We start from the raw sequence: 16,148 nt of genomic DNA on the forward strand, positions 1-16,148 counted from the left end.
CAATGGTTCCAACCGTTGTTTTCTAGCTCTTAGTCACAGTTAATAACCTTGGTTCCCAGACGGTTTATGGCACCTCACTCCAATTCTACAAATGCTCCAGACTAAGACGGGTTTTATGACCAAGTTGCTGCAGCAACGGGGGGAAGTGCAGTAATTAGGGCGAAATTCCATCGAGCCTCAAAGGATGCGCAAACCGTCAGGGTCATCACGTAAAACAGTCGTCATTATCTTATGGTAGACCTTTTTATAAGACTTTGAAGTGGCATAAGCCATATCAATTTCTGATCCTCTCGCAGTGGATCATCGATATATTGATACAGGGAAACTGTAAAATTATATGAAGTAACGAGACTTTTCCATTGTCTTTGTTTCCATGTTCAAGAAAAACAACAACAAAAAAAGAATTTAATTCTTAAGAGATTTTGTATAGATGTTACATGCCACTTCAAAATAGCAATATAATAGAAAGACTTATCTGAAAGGTCGACATTAAACCATTTGTTGAAAGACCATTTGATTCATGGAGACAAACGCAGCCATGTTTTGGGCAGTTCCGTAATGGATACTAGGCATTAATAACGGCAAACACTTGATCCTTGAATCAAAGAATAGCGTGGAGGCAATATAACGCAAGATCCATCAAACATTTGATCCTGCTCCAGGAAAAGGAGAGAAAACACAAGATATCTCAAGAGACTGATTTATATAACACTGAGGAGATGTTATAAACATGAGAGATTATCATGAACATGAATGAGCTCTGCAACATCGATATAGCCTAGTTTCACGCGTTTTAGAGAAAAGGTGGAGAAACACAGAAATCTAAAAGAAAATACAATTCAGGTTCGGGGTTTCAGAGGACTCAAGCAGTGTCCATGCTGTTATTGCTTTTGCCTAAAAGCCAAATGTTGCGTTAAAAATAAATAATTTATCTCTCTATTTTTTTGTTGTACATTTCTGAACACACTTGTTAAGTGACCCGATTTTCATGGAGAATGCGCAGTAAAGACACCTAATATCAAATATACAATTTAAGTCCACACAATTCAAGTACAAGAGAATATAGCGCGCATGATGCATTTAGTTCTCAATAAGGCTATATTCAAGAAATGTTGCGTTATTCAATGGAACAAAGTCTAATAATATAAACCACAATTAAGGAACTGTATTTAACAGATTAAAACCCACCTTCTTTCCCACTAGTGTTTATATCCCCCTCCCCAACATTTTTTTTTTCCACCAAAATAGATTTCAAGAACAGTCTACTTACTGCTATATGACATACAGTATTCGAAAAGTACAGATCTTGGTCAGATAGCTAATAGTAATAACAAAAATAAAATCCCTGTAAACTGAATAGTCACTTAACTGAGTAGAATGAAAAAAAATAATAACAACAACAAATGACAATACAAGTAATAATAATAATAATCATAACAATAGTTTTAATTTCAAACGGTGGAGATTACTGAGAATATAAATGTATGTTTACACGATGAAAAAGTCTCTCAGAGGGATGAAGGTCACATCTCGAGCGCTCTGGGAGCTGAAATTATCCATCTCGCCTAAATGATTTCTCAGCAATAGACAATCTAAAGCAAAGGGTTCGTGGTGTAATACTGCAAACGGTCTCTGTTGAGTTTTTTTTCTTTCATTCTTCTGTTTTGAAACCATATTTTCACCTGCCGGTCGGTGAGGTTGAGCATTCTGGAAAGCTGTAGCCTTTTTTCTTTGTTGATGTAAACACTGAAGAAAAATTCTCTCTCCAGCTCTCTGATCTGATATTTTGTGTAAGGACACCTCTTTTTCCGTGTCTTCTGTCCATCTGAAATTTAAAGAGGAAAGACTTTAAATATATTTGACCTTTAACTTTATATAATTGCATAGAAATCATATACAATCGCATTTAATTAATGCAGCAGAGACAACTTAATACACCCGCTTTCCGTTTTGCTAAATGCATAAACTGTTGCTGTTATCTAAATGTAATTTATTAATTAAACGATAAATCAGTAATAACACATATACAATCAGCCCTTAAATTAATGAAATACCAAGTTCTGCAACAAGAAAAAAGGCCAGGGTCGTTTGATAATAAATATAACTTATAATAGAGACTATAACATTTCATATGCATAACTTTTCATTCACCACAAAAGAAAAAAGAAAAACTGAAAAGATGTATCAGTTGATATTTATCAGAAACTCCATAACAATATCTAAGAAAAATGCTCTTTAAATTCCCTGTTGTACAACATGCATTCAGAGGCGTTAAGCTAAGGATTTTAATTACTATCTCAAATAATTCTGCATTAGCAAAAAGCCCAAACTGTAATAGATGCATTCTTTTGAAGACTCAAAGGGAAATGGCCTATCATTCACGGCCAATTTCAATTTCGAGCACGTGATCTTGCGTTTATAACAAAGTTTTGTTAGGGTAAATATACAGGGCCCTCTATAAACCTTATATGCTTATAAAACAGCTTATAAAACCTTTAACCACAGCACGTTACATCAGAAACGTTCTCACACAACTGCTTTGATACGTACTACTGCTGCCGCTGAATTTCTCTTCGTTGTTACCGGAAGATGGCTCTGGGCTGCTCGTCTCTTCACAGCGCTCGGTCTCATCTGCTCCCCGACAACTGTCGCTGCCTCTTTCCCCGGGCGGAGGCGCTTTGCTGGTTGCTCTGTCCACCGGGTGCTCGCTCGGCTGATTTTCTACGTTCCCGTAGGCGGTCTCGAAAAACTGATCAAATGCTTGGGGAAGCACTCCGTTCCTGCCATACACATTGGACGTGTGGCTCGTGCTGGAGTGGTAAAGAACCGAGTTGTTTTTCGATAGCATGTCCCCCAGAGTTCCAGGATTGGACAGGCAGTCCCTGTGCACCATGTCTTCGGTCGCGTAGCAGTGTGGCAGATTGCCCCTGGAGTGCCACTTACTGGACGTGTCAATGGCATAGTCACTGAAAGATACCTCTCTAACGCTCTGAACTTGTGGCAAACTGGACGTGGAGTATGAGTATGTCATGGGGCACGAAGACGGGGTCTGGGGCAGAAAAGGAGGAAGGCTGGAAAATTCCGTTCCAGACACGTAATAAGTACAGCCGGGCAAATACATGTTAGACCCAACGGGTACCCGCTCATCAAAATCCATCATGACATTTGGTTGGGCACGCCACAACCATAGTACTGCCTCGCATCGTAGTACAGAACTGCTTCAGCTTCAGTGGCTTTGAAGCACTGAGCAGAGCAGAAATTTTGAGACGTGAGCTGACGTGGAGATCCATCTCCATCCATTCCAGAGAGCGCCAGTCATGTGACCGAGGGCAGAAATTGACATGCACCTCTTAGAATATTGTATGGCAACATGTGCAAATGTTTCACGTTGAGGAGTGAGCGATACTTTTCATTGATGAACGTGTGCTTACAGTGGACCACAGTTGGTTATGTTAACTATTTGGATTGCTGGAGAAACCCATTGACATGCTTAACAGCCAACGCGCCTTAGTAACATTACCAGGACTTCTGATGTTTATGGATTTGTTTTATCAAGTCTCAGACATCACATGTCGCCGTAACTCTCTATCCTTTTTCTCGCTGTTGTCTACAGTCTTAAAAATAAAGCTGCCAGGAAGAAACATAAGAGGTCTTTTGCAGTGATGTATCCTTACAATTTGAATTCGTAAGTGATGCTCTTTGTTAATTGATAGTTGCATGAAGGCTAATAAACTCTTGAACGTAATGCTACTGAAATAGAATTAAGTTTCTGGCTTCATATATTTGGCTTTCTTTCACGATAATCAGTTCAAAAATTATTTTGAACGTGGAATACCCTTCGACCAGTTGGCATAGGAATATAGTACACTTTTACTCAGTTTTGTTTGAAAACGTTGTTTGCCTGTGTGTTAAAATAAAACACAAATCCACAGTTTGAAGTGTAGTCACAAATAAATGTTAAAGCGCAAAATAATAATGAATTTTATAAAAGGCGCTTACAAATGAGCTATATTATAACTGCGTAAATATACAATTTGGGTAGTTTTAGTATTAACATGTGTTGTAATGTTAATATGACTACAAGATAATTTAATTAATTACATAATATGATTATAGTACACTTCTTTCATGACTTTCAACAAACCTCTCTTGTTTGGAGCACCATTTGCGTCAAACATGCATCGTAGGTTATGTTTTTTTCCCCCTCACATACAGTGTTCATTAAAAAATATAGTTACCATAAGGTTAAATTAACATTCTCATGTGCAAAATTGCTAGAACTTTTTTTTCGCTTGCCAAAAATCTTTTAATGTATGTAGTTAGGCAAGACAAAGGCAGAATTTACTTGGGTTGGTCACTAGAGTGTGTTGAAAACACAGCTGAGGCCCATAAAGTTTTAACTTGGACTGTGCCCCCCGCAGAATTCCTTTGGATTAAACCATGAACAATGGCCGGAAAGCCCTAAATGCTAACATTTATGAAGAAAGAAAAAAGAGAGAAAATATAAAAGAAGATTGCACAAAAAGGAATATTCAATAAAACTGTCCCAATTAGCGGCTGCATGCATGTTCAGCAACGAAAACGTGTTTGGGAGATTGGTTTAAATTTCCTTTATCAATATTGTCAATAACGGGGCCTTTAATGAGTAATCTTAGGAGGCAATGAAATCCAGGACAGACGTGGTTTTATGGTGTTCTTGGTGTCTTCCTCTAGCCATTGTCAGCTCAGACAAGCCATGGCCGTCGCAGAGTGATCATGAGACGCCACCTACTTGGAATTCGTGAACTTCAATGAGACCTGAAGTCACGGGTAACAGTATATTAAAGAGGGACAACGGCCCCATCCGTTGTATCGGGTGAGAGTGATGCTTTTAGCACATCTTCCAGGTTTAAAATCATAAGATCGAATGCACGTGTAGATAGAAGTTTATCATGCATGTTTCGGTCAGTATTATTTATATTATTATAGTTGTATAATACAAGATGTCGCTCACTGTAGCTGTACTGACCTGACTGGCTAACATATGACTCTACAAAGAAGCAGATTAAACTTTACATTTAGTTTTGCCATGTTTAAGAGTTCGGGGAAGGGTGAGGGTCACCACTTTGTAAGTGGTAATTTACAGACGGCCCAAACAGCGCCCGGGATGATGTTTAAGAATTTCTACTAATTTTTTTGCACTGGATCAAGTTAGCACTTCTTTCTTGAGAAGCACAGTAATTGGTACAGTCCAAGCCAATTTGTCATCACTTCATACATGCTACTAAGAACAAGTTAAATTTGTTCTGTGTTAGAGGCTTTTTGCAACCCACTTTGAAAATCTCTGTCTTTGGATTTTCTCTCCCCCAAACTGAACACAAATAGGCTGTCATATAAAATTTAAAAGCGTTCAGTTGTAGTAAAAGTATAATTCTATTTGGCGTACAATTTATGTCCACAGTAATTTAAATTCCATTCATTTAAACTAATTTAGACTTATTTAAATAGCAAAGATCTTTCATTTGGAAAAAACTGAATTGTATACATACATACACACACACACACACACATACACACACACCCACACACACACACACATATATACATATATATATATATATATATATATATGTGTGTGTGTGTGTGTGTGTCGCGAAATTTGTGTGTGTGTATTCTTTTACACGTTTAATGACGTCTAGAACAGTAGCCTATTATTAGCCTATTGTAAATAGAAATAATTTCAAATCTTGATCGTAGAGTCTATATTTCAAAAAGAATGCATTCATCGAATATAGTCCGCTTTTAATTTGCTTTTATAGAAGACATTTGTTTGTGATAAAGAAAAGAAACGATAATGTCATTTTGATGTGAAAATGCTATATTACTGTCGAGTGGCCTTGTACGCTTTGGTGCATTTAATAGGCCTAGATTGTCTTTTTGCTGCATTTTGACGCAGTGCATTTGAGCGCACACTTGGATCTTTATTTATTTTTTCTATAGAAATGATGTACGATGCTGATAATAAAGGCTCTTTGAAAATGTAGATTTGGACATGGCATGTGTCTTTGTGCGTTTTGACTCTGTTATTAGTAGGCGAGTTTGTATGTAATATTAATAATAGGCTATAGAAAACAATATTCCCAAAATAACTGCTTTTTGGTTTTCTGATCTCCGACACATTGAGGGGAGTGACGAGCGAGTCTAAACCCAGCCTTTGCCTTGCACTTGCTCGATAATGACATTGATGCCATGCTGAACTGTATTATTTTTACATGAGACTAAATTTATCAGAAGTGTGGAGCTGCATGGAAAACAAACAAGTAAAATAAAACTGTTGATACGAACGGCGTTGTGTGTCCTTCACTGGGTAATAAATGCGATAAAATAGACAGTAACAAAAGTAACTTCTGTTTAAACACTTTCCTATAGCACGCCTTCGTCTGATTCCGTTAATCTTTTGACTTGAAATAATAATATAAATAGGCCAATTAATTAGGGTATAAAGGCGGGTTTAATAAATTAATGTTGTAGTATCAATAGTAGCCTATCTATAAGTAGCCTACATTTATTTTAGTAAAAACACTAAAGCATACTTTGCGTGTGTAAACAAAAGGGTATCAAACGTTTAATTACAATTTATACTAATTTGATGTGCACCACAGAGTTATATAAAGTCATGTGATATAAAATATAAACTCAGACTCTGCTCGAGATGTTCTTCAAAATGAATACTGAATTCATAAACATAGTTATTTCTGCAGTAGGCCTGCAGTAATTACAAAAGTAATTAGAGACGAGCGCCTTGTTGAAATGTTGCTTCCTGTATGAGAAATGGAAGAAAATAGCAATGGATTTGTTGTCGTTGTTGCTGGTTATTGCGGTAAAGTAGGAGGCAATGATAGCATATTACTGTTTCATATCTCTCTAGTTTGTGTTCAGGGGTCATCCTATATGTTTGTATATAAAAATAAACATCACATGTTTCATTTTACTGATAAATTGTAGTTTGTAATATGTAGCAATACACTCAGAAATAGGCTACACAAAGTATCTAAATTTAATTTATATATATCGTCCCGAAAAACAGAGAACCGCTGGTTTAATAAGATGTTATTTCTTATAGTGCCTTTGGGTGGCAGCACAGTCCAAATTGAAATGCTTATTGATCTACTGAAACTCAAAGTGTGAATCCCGTCCATATACTTCTCTCCACACTTTCCGTCCGCCCAGACGTTTTTCGAGACCTTCGCTCATAAGCTGCCTTCAGATCCCACAGAGAGATTCTGTGAGCATTTATTAGAGACTATTCAGCAGTGACCTGCCATTTACGAATTACTAATGCAAATTCTCTAAATGTAAAGGTTTTGTTAATTGTATGCATGTGTAGAGAATAGAACCGAATCACCCGGGAATAGTTAATGAAACAGTAACGATTAAAATGTATCATCTCATTTGAAATGAAATTGTATCAGTTCTGTAACAAGCACAAGTTGATAAAGAGTGTATATATATATATATATATATATATATATATATATATATATATATATATATATATATATATATAATGTATGTATATAGGCCTATATATAATTTATTTTATATATATATATATATATATATATATATATATATATATATATATATAAACTATAGTACAGAAATTAACTGCTGATATAGTTGCTGTTTTTGTTTGTTTGTTTGTTTTCAGATTAAAAATGTTGGTGGTGAAACGTTACACGATGTGGCTTAATTGATTTCGAAAATGTAAAAATAAAAAGACAAGTAATAATTTGAATTATTTAATAGGATTGTATATAATGTCTGGTGCGAGTGTTTATTGTATTCTTAAAACTACAAACCGATGTCTTAGTTGCATTGGGTTTGGACTTAGCTTGAGCAATTGTACACCGAAAGTGTGCATTATAGAAAATGAATGTTGGGTAAGTAAACTATAATAATATTCCAAAGTTTCTAAACAAACAGTATAAATAAATAGGCTATATTAATTTAAACCTATTTTCATTCATACATTATATTGGAATGAATTCTACGTTTGTTTATTCGCTTTCTGTTTTTGTAAAGGTAAAGTTTTTTTTCCGTTCTGTTATTGTTACTGTTATTGCTGTTTTGTTATTTTATTGTCTCTAATTTGTGTAGCTAAATTGAATTCAACAAGACGTTTTGATGCTATTTAAATATTTACGTATGATTTTTTTGTTTGTTTGTTTATTATTTTTATTATTATTTTTTTTTTAATTAGGGTGTAGGCTACTATAAATGCTTGATGAAATTATAGAAGTAAAAGGTTGAAACCTTATTTAGTATTTTTGTTTCGGAAATACATGGCAAAACAACAGATCGAGAGCATCAGATCGAAAGCATTTTAGCTGCTTTTAGGTCGTGTGTAAATTAAGCATGGTGTGAATAAGATCCTTCAATGAAAATAAAATAAATACCATTAATATCGGACTGCAGCTTCCTCTGCCCATCACTCACTTCTTTCTCGTTCGAATTTGTATTTTTGACTATATGATTCACATTCAAGTGGATTCATTTCCAAAGCAAAAGAAATAAAAAAGCACACAAAACACCGACTCAAACACGGTGGTGTTATCTCTACTTTACCTGCTTTTGGAATTCGAGACACTGATCCTCAATTTATCGTTCAGATGACTGAAAATGCGGAAAACTGATTATTATACAAACATTTGAGTGCTTTGCTATTTATTAACGCAAACACATAAATCTCGTATTCGTAGATTTCAGATGTTTTTCTCAAATACTTCTATGAGGAACAATGACCCAATTGCGGGAAGTCAATGCAGATACAAATATGTGCCACTAGATGGCAGCACCGTTACGCTCAAGGAAAAGGGTTCTGAACGATTTGGCTAAACAATATCACAGCCATTATTCACCCATTCTTATTAGCAGCTGATGTCGTTCTATTTAACTCATTCTTTTCTGTAAATTGAATTAATAAAAACATTAAAAAAAAATTGGTAATTTGAAATTGGTAACATTGGTAGCCTATTGTTTAGCATATGCATTTGTGTTAAATATTTTGACAGAATGGTGACATTCGTAATAATTACAAAGATACAAATATGGAAATACATCACCTAATATGGAAAGTTTTATTTGCATACTGTCTGCAGTAACACATGAATGAATTTCTATATTTCGCAGGTGCCTGGAAGCGACTATTTACAAATGTGCGTATGGGGTGAAAGAACAGAAAAGCCCAAAATAGAAATCTGTCACGGCTTGGGGTAAATTTAGTGTACAGTTAGCATAGCATGCAAATCCACAGTATTAAAAGATACAGTTGTTTTTTGATATGTAAAAATAAAACAATACACGAATTGCCAAGGTTTTGTCTGTTTACTTCACTGATTTTCTTTGTTGAATAAAAAAACAATTTACATTCCTCCCACGCCTTTGTCAAATACGTTATAGATTAAAAAGAATAAAAAATGAAGTGGTGAATATGGGTACATTGTTCTTGAGCAGTATCTTCAGTGTCAGTATCTTGGTAATAGACACAGGGAAGTAAAATTTCCCTCCTGCGCATCTCCGCATAGTTTCTTGACGTGGAACAGAAGATGATGGAATGGATTTCAGAATAAATAATGTTGAACGTCCTTCCATTTACACCCCTTTGGTATTTCAGTTTTTCATTCTTTCAGACCTTAACTGATGCCCTTGTACTTGTTGACCACTTTCTTCTCTTTCACCCGCCTGTTTTGAAACCAGATGGTCACTTGTCGCTCGGTCAGGTTTGTGTGAGCAGATATCCTTCTTCGTTTGTCCTTAGTAATGAATTTATTTGTGGCGTATTCTCGTTCTAAATCCTTCAATTGAACCTTGGTGTAGGGAACCCGCTTCTTTCTCCCTCGACGCACTAAGGCTCCATCGGTACCCGACACAGTATCTAGGGGTCAGATCAAAACCAAAGGAAGGTTGGTGGCAAAAGCGACACGAGTAAGTAAAAAATAGATGTTCATGTCAGAAATGTCAAATAATAAACCAGAAAATAAAAACACAATGATGTGTCTTAAAGCAGTAACGTAGAGTAAAATATTAACATAAAAACAATTTGCAATCTTGAAGTAGCGAGAATACAAAATGCACGACGTAATGTCACTTTAAACGATTATTATTAGGCCTAAAGGTCAGTTGCATGCTCACTTCGATTTTTGCTTAAATAAATAATGCATGGGCTATTCTCCTCCCAGATAATAAAGCAGAATTTGTATTATTATTATTATTATTATTATTATTTTACCTTGAATAGACGACTTCCATAAGGTGTTTGACTGCGTTTGGTCTTTAGGGCAGTACACCGGACTGCTCCATCCGTTCGTGATCGCCCAGGGCTGGTACGGTTCAACGGGCAGAAGAGACTCGTGTCTGGGTTCCGCAGAGGTGCTTAGCGCAGGTACTACTGGCACATCGAGATAACTCGGTACAGGCTGGTAATGGCCAGACGAGTAACCCTGGTAGAAGGCAAATTCCTTAGCACGAGAAGGGAACTCCTCTCCAGAAACAGACGTGTCCATGTATTTTTCCCCATAGGAGGTGGGCTGCGTGCAGGTCTTTGGCATCCTGCACTGGTAGTAACTTCCGCCAAAATATCCATAGGGTAAAGAAGCACTGGGAGAATTATGTACGGCTGAACACGGACTGCATTGTTTGACAGGTTCCCCCATGCCCGGTCCTGGCACCTCACTCGACGTGTAGGTTGTGCTCGGGGCCAAAGAAGACGGGTGAGCAATAAGGTTCCTGCACTGGTTAGCAGCGAAATTGCCTCCCACAAACCCTTCCATGTTTTTGCTCATATCATCCAAGCCGTTGTCATAGAGAAACAGCACCGGGTCAATCCAGCGGGAATGGAGGAGTAAAGACCCTGTCATAGCACGCCCTACATGGAGCCTTACCAGCTCTTTTAGAATTCCCCAAGACTGAAAGAGAAGCAGTGGAGTAACAGATACCCAAGCGTCCCGTGTGCGTCAAGATCCAACTATTATTGGACGAGCGGAGGCACGTGATATGCAAAGGAGCTGATAAACGTCCAAACTGGAGATAACGCCGATCTAGCAAGACAAACATACTGCAATGAACTGAAACAAAGTGGAGGGATTTGGTCAAAAATAGCTATAAAGATTCTGGAGATAAACTTTATGCTTAAGTGGAAACCAAGTGCCATTCCATTTGCGCAATGGGATTGGTATTACGCACCTTCCTATATAGCATATAGCCTACAATTTATCTGTAAGATTATTTAACATTCACTCTCATATAATATTAAAAACAATTAACAGTAATAAAAAAGCTAACGCTGGCTGCTTGCTTGCTTTTTTTTTTTTTAATCTGGTTTCAAACTCACCGTCTATTTCTATCATAGTAGCACGCTGATTTTTTTGGAAAAACATTTTTTTTTATTGTCTACCAAGTGATTTGATGATGTGAAAATTAAATAAGAAACAAAAAAGGTCTTAAAGTGGCTATTTTCTTTCTTTGTATATTTTTACTCTACAAAATGGTGCACCGCTACAGTGAACACCACTGTAATACAATCGACCATCTCGAGCCCATGAAATTGTCATATAACAAATCACACTTTATGAAAATGACCACCAGTTTATTACTCTATACGGCTAGAAATCCAGCCCATTCATTTACATATGAGTTACACAGGGCTGGAGGCCAAGTTCAAGTTGAAAGTTGCAATCTAGCCAGGGCCCTTTCTTGTCACTGATGGCTGGACCGTCTGGCAGGAAATGACCACACATCTCCGGGTTCATTGTAAACAGGAGCACGAAGGTATTGCCTGTGATGCCCCAGATTCAGCATGAACGTCTTTTGATCAGTATTTTCATTACAACTTTGGTTATCTAATGTATTGGCACAGAGGTCTGACACTGCTGGAATTATACGCTAGAGTAAAGAGACGTAATATTTAGACTGTATTATTTGTAGCCTATAATAATAATAATAAACGTTAAATAGGCTATTTAAAGATAGCCTAAATATTATTATCTAGTAGGAGTGTATTAGTGTGACTGTATAAAAATGTAATAGGATGCATTAAAAACGAATTTAATTTATTTGAATCTTATTTCAATTCAGTTTTATTCTTCTGAAATTAGCACACGGGATGAGCGACTATGAGTAGCATATGGTCTACGAGGATATCGTAGCTTACATCATGACATGCATGGTCAAAAAATTCTAATGGTCAAAAAATTCTAATTTCTATTGAAATGCAACTTAATAAATTCAAACACAAAATGTGTAAGTTTCATATTGCAGTTAAATTAATAATTCTCCTTTTTTTTAAAATAGACAATAATATTTTCACCAATAGTTACCAGCTCACAAACTGTCACATTAATGTTGAATAATATCAGCCAGTAAAGATGGATAAGATAATTTACTTTTTTAAACAATAGCTTCATTCAAAATCACTGTTGTTGTTATTATTATTATATGCACACACCGAGGAATGATAAACTAATGAAGTGCAATGCTGTTCAAGAATCATGTCATTTTTAGTTAGCGAGGGGCTCACTATCCAGCAGAGTGCACAGGAAATAAGCTCGCTGGTGGCGTGCAAACACGGGCATGTTAGGCGCCAAGTCCTTATTTGATCTTTTTAAGGTTTCTTGAGCTATTAACTTTGAGAACCTCTCACAATAGCCGAGCTGTGTATAACACAAATTCAGCTTGTGAACAGACGGATATCAGAATTGTTGGTGCACTATCCAGAAGATTCAATGCATTTTTAAATTGATCTCATAGATAAAAGAGGCGCCCGTTCATTCCTCAGCATTAAAAATCAACTGTTTCCTCAAGATTTGACTAAACCGTCGTGCTGTTTTTAGACTACCACTTTAGCCCATAAGCCCCTCTTGTGAGCAGGCCAATGTGGACCATTTAATATAGGTATGCTATAAATTTTTTACATTTACAAATTCACAGAGCATATTAATGACGATGTTAAGGATAATTAAAATAAATATGTGGATAGCAAAAATAAAATAAAAGCTGTAAATGTGTCTGCATTTAATGGACTGAAATAAGACTTTATGTAGCCAACAGTAACAGTTTCAACCGCCAACAAAGATACAGCGAGGCTTGGATCTGAAATCCTCTCAAAAACAGCAAAGGACTGGAACTGAGTGATTTTACATCATTTTGATTTCAGGTTCAGATTCTAAACGAGGCAGTTTTACTCATCTTGTTTCCCACATACACCAATGAAGAGAAAGTTAGTGACTGCTGTACATTAGTAAATATTTGACCCTATATTGTATGTTAGAAAATTGCACAGTAGGCTTTAGATCTCCCGTGGTAATGTCATCTGCACTTCATTTCAGACACATTCACATACATAGCATTGATATTGCGGGCAGCCTGCTTTTGTTTGCAAATGTAAATAAAATTGTAGTTTGAAACTATGGCCATAATTACTTTCCACTTGATTTATTCGTTTGACACTGACACAGTTTTACATGATCAGATAATGGTAAACATCTTTTAAAATGTTCAGAAATATACATATATAAATGTTCATATATATCCTATTGGCCTGCTGAACGGCATTGGTCTTATCTTACTGAGACTGGGTTGTATCTTATGGAATGCTTATGACCAGAGCACATATAATAACCTATTAATATCAATAATTATTAAAAAATCTTTGAAATGCACGAAAAATTTAATTAATTCAGTAATCTAATGGGCATTTGAGAACAATGTAAATATCACCTTCACCCTATGCTAACATAATTCAAATTAAATCATATTTAAATAGACTATGTCTCCTTTCTGACATTATTCGCAGATAAATAGTTGAAAATGAATTTGGAGTACCACGTTTTTCTGGAGGTTATTGTTGCATTGGAATAAAACTGTATTAACATAAATGCAAATGTTTCATAAATGTCACAACTTCGATGCTTTAAAGAATAAACGCGATGTCCCGTATTTAGAGTTACTGTGGAGTCATTGCTCTGTTTACTCTGTGCTGATAAAATATTCCCAACCACCTTTATCATGCAACAATATATGAAATGTTAACACCAACCAATAAAAAGAGAAAATATATATTTTTATTATCTATTTTGTCTGTTTTAGCTAAGCAAAGATATTAGTTACCCCTTAACTTAGTTAATGTTTTAATGAAACGTGGAAGAAATTGTTTTATTGGCACATCATGATTCAAAGTCCAAACATAGGTATGGTATCGTCATGGTATCGTCATAGGTATAATTCTCTTTCTCTGAAACCAAACTGAAATATATTTTTTCTTTTATGTGTGTTATATATGAACACATCGAAAAGCGTATAATAAATATTTTTGATTTGTCCAGGCTATTATAAGATACAATTAAATTCCACTGAATTAAATATTAGGCTAATTATCTTAAATAAAACGTTTTTTTTTTTTTTTTTTTTTTGTAGACAAAGTGTTGGAAAAATGAGCAATTAAAGAACTTTCTAAAATACATTTTTGAAACTTTTATTTTTTAAACAAGTTTTTTCCCAGTTTTTTAGTCTTAGTACGCAATTATCAAGTAAAATGATTTCTATACATTATTTTTAATTAATGTGTGAAAATAATAAAATAGGCTTGTTTGGATAAATATAAATGCAACGAGTGGGATCGATGGTCCCATATTTGTTTAGAATAAACACCGAACTTCTCAGTTAAATATCTATATTGTGTTTCTATTTTCTGAGTTATCAAACCTGTCTGTTCTGGAAATCCAGACAGTGAGGTCAGGCATGCTGTATTTCAAGCAGTTAAACCTAACAGCCACATTACACCATCTCAAAATCCAAGTAGCTAGCAGGACACACATCCTACTTCGACCACACCTGGTGCTCGTGCCAAGGTCCAAACAAATAAATAAAACATTAAACTTACTGTTTTCATTTCTGCCAAATGAAAAATAAAATTAAATCAAACAATTCATTAAATAGAATTTAAGAGAGTTAACTCGTAGATCACGGAGCAAGAGATTTAATTTGAATAGGGTGTCTTGTCTATTATAGAAATTGATCAATTTAGAAATAATGACCTGGAAAAAAAAGAAGCGTTAGGCTACCCAAGTATTTGTTTTAAACGACCCGCTGAAGAAAAATCGTGTAAAATGACAATATAAAGAACATGCACACTTAACGATACTAAATTACGCAGAGATCACACGGATGTAACATTTGAGTTCCCATCCGGATAGTTTTAGAAACTAAAATACACAATAAAAAGGACAATTAATGTAAAATTTTCGGTCTAGAAATTCTTTACCTCTGAGAAAAGATTTTTTTCAAGGACCAGAGAATGTGATGCTTTAAATGTGTGGGACCTGAATGGGATTCCGGGTTTTGGTCTGTCTGAAGTCTAACTACCCCATGGTCCTCTGTTTGTAAGACCTGCCAACTAGATAACAACACAGCACTTAGGCCTCCATGCTTAATGGACTTTTTATGGGTTTGTCCTGTGATCATGTGACCTCTAGCATTATGGCCTCTCTGTGGCTCTTTGGAAGATCAGAAACATACCACTGTCTGCCTTTTCCCTCGTTTTGGAAACCAGGAGAGCAAAAGGGATTGTGGCAAGAAGAGGCGAAAGACAATGAGAGAAGATGAAGCAAAGCAAAGTTCTGAGGGGAGAAACTGGGGGAAAGAAAATAGTGAGAAATGAAGGTCATGAAGACAAACCTGATCACGTTCCTCACAACATGTATCTTAGCTTCATGGAACTGTGACCGAAGCCAGCCAAGGCACACAAACAGATGCAATTACATATTTATGATTGCCTGAACATTATTTTTAAAGGGTTCCTGATCTTGAAATCTCTGTTAGCATTCTCTCACCCTCATGTCATTCCAAATGTCTATGCATTTTTTCTTCAGAATACAAAAGATGATCTTCTTTTGTGTTCTACAAGAAAAAAAACAGGTTTGGACAACATAAGAGTGAGTAAATAATGACAGAATTATTATTTGTGGGTGAATTATCCCCTCCCGTCCAACAATGAGAACGTGAAACTAAAATAGAACAATTTCCTTGATGTGTAAAAGAGCTGTAGATGACTCATCTTTATTGTGCAATGAAATCAAGGTGAAGCTTCATAAGAAGCATCAAAAAAAAAAAAA

At 35.7% G+C, this 16,148-nt stretch overlaps 2 protein-coding genes across 2 annotated transcripts; both read right to left on the minus strand.

The window, feature by feature from the left end:
• Window positions 1-1,419: 1,419 nt before the first annotated feature.
• Window positions 1,420-3,335, minus strand: LOC109109704 (homeobox protein Hox-A11b). The gene is given in 3 exon segments (XM_019122780.2): window positions 1,420-1,825; window positions 2,551-3,193; window positions 3,196-3,335. Coding segments are annotated over 3 exon segments (981 nt in total). The 5' UTR covers window positions 3,301-3,335; the 3' UTR covers window positions 1,420-1,592.
• Window positions 3,336-9,349: 6,014 nt separating this feature from the next.
• On the minus strand, window positions 9,350-16,068 carry LOC109105603 (homeobox protein Hox-A13b). Its single transcript, XM_042772308.1, has 3 exons — window positions 15,299-16,068; window positions 10,271-11,078; window positions 9,350-9,916 (listed from the first exon to the last, which is right to left on the minus strand). The coding sequence occupies exons 2-3, from the start codon at window positions 10,896-10,898 to the stop codon at window positions 9,675-9,677; spliced, it is 870 nt and encodes a 289-aa protein (XP_042628242.1). The 5' UTR covers window positions 10,899-11,078; window positions 15,299-16,068; the 3' UTR covers window positions 9,350-9,674.
• Window positions 16,069-16,148: the final 80 nt, after the last annotated feature.

The sequence above is a fragment of the Cyprinus carpio genome, chromosome A16 (genome assembly GCF_018340385.1).
Source record: "Cyprinus carpio isolate SPL01 chromosome A16, ASM1834038v1, whole genome shotgun sequence".
NCBI lineage: Eukaryota > Metazoa > Chordata > Actinopteri > Cypriniformes > Cyprinidae > Cyprinus > Cyprinus carpio.

Excerpts from the sequence above, each read along its gene's own strand:
- LOC109105603 (XM_042772308.1), bottom strand. The coding sequence starts at position 10,898 with ATGACAGGGTCTTTACTCCTCCATTCCCGCTGGATTGACCCGGTGCTG. Across the intron at positions 9,917-10,270 it reads ATGGAAGTCGTCTATTCAAG|ATACTGTGTCGGGTACCGAT; the intron begins GTAAAATAATAA and ends TCTGACCCCTAG.